Below are 6,073 nucleotides of genomic sequence, written 5' to 3'. Positions count from 1 at the left end.
TTGAGACCACCAAAAACAGGCTCATTAGCAATCTCCCTACTCATCTCTGGTACGCATACGCGTCACAACATATGTTTTCCTGGCGGGGCGGCCGTAGCCCAGTGGATAGCGTAGCGGATTCACGACCGAAAGGTTGGAGGTTCGCGCCCAGCTTCCAGCGGCATTCACCAATGGGTTTTCATATGAAAACTTAAGTGAGTATTTATACGGATTTCGCCCAAAACTGTTCGGATTCGGTGTATAAACTTTGTAGGTCCCCTCACGCTGAGTTGAATAAGGCCCGTCTCGCAAGGTACATCGCTATCTATTGTCGAACTTCCAACCTTGATTATTAGGACCAGTTACTGGCACATGTCCCCCATTGGGGATACAGCCATAAGGAAAGGAAGGATGTTTTCCTGGCACATCTCCTCATTGGAGGAGTCAGCCATAAGGAAAGGAAGGGAAGGAACATATGTTTTCACCGTGTAGGGTTGAAATATAATTAACCAATCAAGTTAGCTTATTCCGCTCAAATCTCGTTTGTAATTGGTTAACTCTATTTGAACCCTACACGCTAGAAACATATGTATACTTCAATTGGCTTTAGACGAGTTAGTATGTTTCTATTTTGAAGAACTTGCTATTGGAACCCAGTGAACCTGGGTCTATGATGTGAATTTCGTGGCGTATCAATGTCTCGAGAAACACTTTCATTTAAATGAGGAAATATGCATCAGGAGAAAATAATAAAAAAAATCCCCGGGGATATTCCTCCACCATCTAAAAACGAACATGTGGGTTATATTGATGATCTTAGCAAGAAAGAAAAATTCGAGCTTGAAGAACTTTTACAGAGACAAACAAAACTTCTGCTTAACAAGTAAGTATTATAAATCTTAGGAATAAAGACTTTAATACCCCTTTGTTTCTTTTATTCTACAGAAATTTCATAGCCAAACTACCTGATAAGGGACAGAAAATTACAAAATTCCGAAACAAGATTATTGTAGAACTTAAACACAGAAATGATGTTGAGGATGCTGCCAAACTTTTATCAAGACTCAACATTGCTGCCGAAGGTAAAGTGGCAATGAATGAAATGGAATGGAGAGGTAACTATACAGACAAATCTGCTGGAATAAAGGTTGCAGAACTGGATAGTGATGATGAAGATGATCCTCTGAAAATTCTTGCACAGGTAAATTATTTTCTTGGTACTTTTTTTACTGAAAAATATGAACTAATGCAAACCAATAAGGATATCTACCTATATATACTAAGTTTTTCTTTTTGTATTAAATTTACTAAATAGCCAACAGGTAGCGGTACTCACAAAAGGAAAATAATACAGTTGGCACCTGCTAAGAGTTTAATAACACGTGAGGATCTGGAGGAAATAGAATCGTTTAAGAAAGCAGAACATGTCAACATGAAGCATGTAAACTATATTGTAAACAAAGTTGAAAGACCACAGGAGTCACATGAACAAAAGAAACGGGAACCTTTTAAACCATTTAAAACAACAAAGAGTAATGTTCATGATCCTGCGAAGGAGAGAGAACGGAAAAAGCACAAGCACTGGGAAGTGACTGCTGCCACACCACCATTTACAGTTCATGGTATTGGAAAATTATTGGATTTACAGGAATCATTAAGGCTTCAAATGGAACAAGTGGATAGACTTCAGAAAGTCCATGCTCAACACGCTGCCGAGCGACTACTTGAACAATTTGGATCGCATAGTTTGGGCGATGTCCCTGTTAATGTAGGTAATTATCGTTCGAATATTGAAAAAGGTTTGAGTTCATCTGCATCAAGTTCGGACGACGAGGAGCAACATGAGATTCATGATGATGAAGCTGACAAAGCGGGTACTGTTTTCGTAACAACTGGTACAATAGATACGTAGTATGATAGAATAAGATAATAATGAACAATTGTATCTTGTTACGTGTTTATTTACGATTCAATCTATTTGTACAATGTAAGAAATGCATTTTTGTTTCGGATATAAAATTTTTCATTATAGGACTAAATAAACAGAGTTTTTAGAGTGGACAAGGTTTTATTTTCCTCTTATAATACACGGTATTAATTGTATCCAAAATTATTGATAATTTTTGTATATGGTGCCGTGGTCTTTGCAACAGATTCACCAGCCTGTTTGGTGAGTTTCTACAAATAAATATTACAAATCAAGTATTAATATAGTCGAGAATAACATGAACAATACATTTTATATAATAATAATTTCTCAGTGAAGATTGTCAACACTGATGGAGTACCATCTTCAGTCGCAAATTACCATTAACCATCATTGAATAAGATTATATCCCATGAAGGGCTTAACCTTTAGATGACTGGACCGGACTATTCCAGTTTCGGAAGAAACCCACAGATTCGCGCAATGTCTTGTTTATATGTATATTTATAATCTAGCAAATTGCCCTTGCTTTGCTAAGGAAAAATTAAACGGAATTCTTTAGAATTTTCTAGACCTTCCTAGAATATTCTCGAACATTATATGAAATTCCTTTCAATTTTTTTAGAACTTTCTGGGACATTTTTTGGAATTCTATCAAATTATGCAGATCTTTCTAAATTTATTTTTTTTTGATATTTTTAGAATTTTATGGAGCATTCTACGGAATTCTATCGAATTTTTTGAAACTTTCTAGACAGCGAAGAAATGAATCAAACGAAAAACGAGAAGTACGGGTTTCACAACGGGAGAGAGGCTGTATGAAAAAATAGAATTTTCTCAATATCCTGAAATGATATCAGTTCCACAACATAAACTCGTTCGATGGGGAATAGTGTGCTACCACATCATATAACCCTCATGGGGCTCTAGGGGTTGATATAGAGATGAAGCTACACGCACAAACACACTACACTTTTTTTAATTATATATATTGATTTTCAGCATCAAAAAAACCACTGTTTGATCGAAAATACCAGTCTTCTAAAGGTTAATAAAAATCTGAGTAGTTGAGATTAAATAAATTAAAAATATAATATTCAGTTACCTTAAGCTTGTTCCTCTTTTGTACCTCCAAAATAGATCTGACGCGTCTCTTGTTTTCGAGAGTACGCACCACAGCCTTGTATTTCCAGCCTACTTCATGCGATAAACGACCGACATGACAATACTGGGAAAAAAAAAGAAAAAAATGTAAACATTGTAGAAACTTAAACAAATTACTATTATAGCATTTAATAAATTATATTAGGATAAATTTGTCATGCAAAAATCTATTACCTTCCTGCCAGGTTTCAGGCACATTACTCTCATAGCTCCTGGGACAACAACGCGTTTTCTACGGTCATAAGGTGGTGGGCATCCTTCATATACCTTTAGTCTTCTAAGAGCATCCTTGCCCCTCTGTGTTTTATGTGGAACCATTCCTAAACAAATTTTTAAAAAATGGAACAAAACATAATATATATATATATAATAGAATAAATTTATTGGATATGAAGACTCATTGAAATAGGCAGTTTCATGACATTATCAAATAATGTAGGTAAGAATGTTGTAATCACAGTTTGTAATTAAAATTTATAGAAAATATATACATAAGAAAATGTAACATACCACGTACTGTTTTCCACAGAATCTTACTGGGTGCACGGAAATGGAAAGGACCACGTGCTGGGTTCACATTGCACCTTTTACGAAGGAAAGACATGAACTTCAGCTTGTTTCTGAAATTTAATAAATAGTTTTTAATAATCTATCTACTTAAATGACAATGGATAGCAATATTAGCAGATAAAATCATAATATAAATAAGTTTCATTGTACATCAAATAATGTAGGTAAGAATATTGTTAATCATATTACCAAACATATTAATACTTTTCAGGTAGGTGCGATTTTCCATGTTTCTGAACATGTAATGGGCAAATCCAATTTTTTTTATTGTGCTAGTTAATTATGTAATAAATAACAAAAAATGAAATTAAATACAACACAAGTTCCTTTAAAGTCACAGAATATAGTAATTCACTGTTGTCTATCATGTAACTGATATTACAGCCTCCTACTTTCAATGTTTGTTCTTTTCCAGACTGTGACTGCAGTCTCCCTCCTGTAAAGTGTTAAGATTATAGTATAATAAAAATATTATTACATACCTAAAGAAGTTTCCAGAAATATTAAGCTGCTCGCTACGAACAACGATGACTTTATTGCCCTGCAGAATAGTTTTAGCAATGATAGCTGCTAAGCGACCAAGTAGATGGCCACGGCCATCTATCAGTATTGGCTGAAAAATAAAAATAAAATATTATCACACATATGATTCTCTCTTAAATTGCAAAATTTCCAATGATTAGCTGAAAATGCGTAAATATGATCGTTTATTTTTTAAGCAAATGTAAATATTTACTGCATTTTTGTAACTATTCTTAGAACAATATATTAAAAGTAGTGCATACTGTTTGTTTTTAAAAAAAGCATGTTTCAAAATACGTATGTATTTGCTACTTCCCTAAGTACTGTAACAAAGTGATACCGATGTGTGAGCGTCATTGTCATTTTACACTTGCAACTAAAATATAAGTTTTCATACGATTTTTGACAAACTAAACCATTATCAGCCATTAGAATTGAGAAAGATTAAAGGATGAAGCTGGAAAGAACGGAAGAACATTACATTTTAATGCAAACACGTGTGCCTTGTGGAACAACATGAGTCGATTCACTAATTATCTTATTAATATATCTGAGTAACAAAAAGTGGAAGTAAAAATCCTTGCAGCAGTTTTTACGACTTTACTAACACGAATTTTGTTCAATTTCGTGTCTTCTTTTACACTAAAAACTGTAAAACTTTGACTACAAACCTTTTCACTGAAGCCCGTCATCTTCTCACCCTACCGGAAAAGGGTATACAAGAGTGAAAGAAAGTGGGAGCTGATGCCGGAAGGCGTCATCGGGAATTTTGTCGCCATTAGGGGGGCTTTCCAATTTTCAATTTATATTGACTTGCCCCGACACAAGCATCTCGATTCGCTGGTTCCAGTGGAAAATATGTAATACTACGAATGTGTAGTTTTCTGTCGACACAAGTGGCGTATTAGATAGTATCCATGTCGAGATACAGTACGGCCTATACCTGAATCCCCTAAGCAACTTCTCGAGATACTGGCTTGTGTCTTAGTTTCCAACGTGCAGGGTTTAAACAGAGTTAACCAATCACGTATAGGAGTTGAGTGGAATTGACCAATGAGGCTGCTTGACTCTGTTTAAACTGTGCACGGTGGAAACTAACTTCTTCGTCTTCGGTTAAAATTTAATCTGCGGATAAACTCCTAAAGCATGAAAATGATTGGTTAGCTGGGGATTTATCCCGAGGTTAAATTTTAACCGATGAAGAAACTGTACATTGTTTCACCGTGCAGAGTGTACACAGAGTTAACCAGTCAGGTATAGGAGTTGAATGGATTTGACCAATAAGGCTGCTTAACTCTGTTTAAACTGTGCACGGTAGAAATTAAGCCTGTTTCAATGCTGAGAGTCGATTTTGTAACTCAAATGTAGTGAAAATACTAAAAATGAAGAGCTGTTACCACTGAACTTTAAACATACTGGAATCCATACGGCAGTGGTTGGGGCATGCAGAGAGAGAGAGAGAGATACCAAGGACACAGGCGAGTGTAGCAGCCTGTCTATATTACACACCGTACAGTCTCTGAAAAAGTTTAAGCCGGGATAAAGCAGTGCGCACGGGGAGGACTATGCCAACATAATAAACCTAAAATAGTGGCACATATATTTTATTTCGAAGACTGCTAAATACTTTTTGTCGTTTTTAGAAGGCTCTATATTTATATCATGGAGCTTAGATAGGATTTATATGTATTTGTATTTCACTACTCTTTCCATCGCACCACGGCTGGCACTGATATGTCGGTGGGACAACATTTTTGCAGAGCTTGTAAACCACATACGTAGTCGAATTCGAAAAGGATAACCTCATCTACACCGTGAGTGAGAGGCCGGATTACCTCCGAATACAGGCGTACGGATTCCAATATGATTAGAGTTCAGTGGGTGTTACAATTTTAGGTTTCGACAGAATTA

The 6,073-nt window shown here is 35.7% G+C and overlaps 2 protein-coding genes across 2 annotated transcripts; one reads left to right on the top strand and one right to left on the bottom strand.

Moving 5' to 3' along the window:
• The first annotated feature begins 352 nt into the window (after positions 1–352).
• On the top strand, positions 353–2,038 carry LOC107273112 (DNA-directed RNA polymerase II subunit GRINL1A). Its single transcript, XM_015750949.2, has 3 exons — positions 353–862; positions 925–1,180; positions 1,295–2,038. The coding sequence occupies exons 1-3, from the start codon at positions 711–713 to the stop codon at positions 1,889–1,891; spliced, it is 1,005 nt and encodes a 334-aa protein (XP_015606435.1). The 5' UTR covers positions 353–710; the 3' UTR covers positions 1,892–2,038.
• LOC107273113 (60S ribosomal protein L13a) lies at positions 2,028–4,985 on the bottom strand. Its single transcript, XM_015750950.2, has 6 exons — positions 4,834–4,985; positions 4,123–4,253; positions 3,581–3,690; positions 3,245–3,390; positions 3,012–3,134; positions 2,028–2,157 (listed from the first exon to the last, which is right to left on the bottom strand). Exons 1-6 carry the CDS (start codon positions 4,852–4,854, stop codon positions 2,074–2,076), a joined length of 615 nt encoding a protein of 204 aa, XP_015606436.1. The 5' UTR covers positions 4,855–4,985; the 3' UTR covers positions 2,028–2,073.
• Between the last annotated feature and the right edge of the window lie 1,088 nt (positions 4,986–6,073).

The sequence above is a fragment of the Cephus cinctus genome, unplaced genomic scaffold, assembly GCF_000341935.2.
Source record: "Cephus cinctus unplaced genomic scaffold, Ccin1 Ccin1_scaffold1395, whole genome shotgun sequence".
NCBI classification, from domain to species: Eukaryota; Metazoa; Arthropoda; class Insecta; order Hymenoptera; family Cephidae; genus Cephus; species Cephus cinctus.
This window is presented reverse-complemented; position numbering and strand designations above follow the sequence as displayed.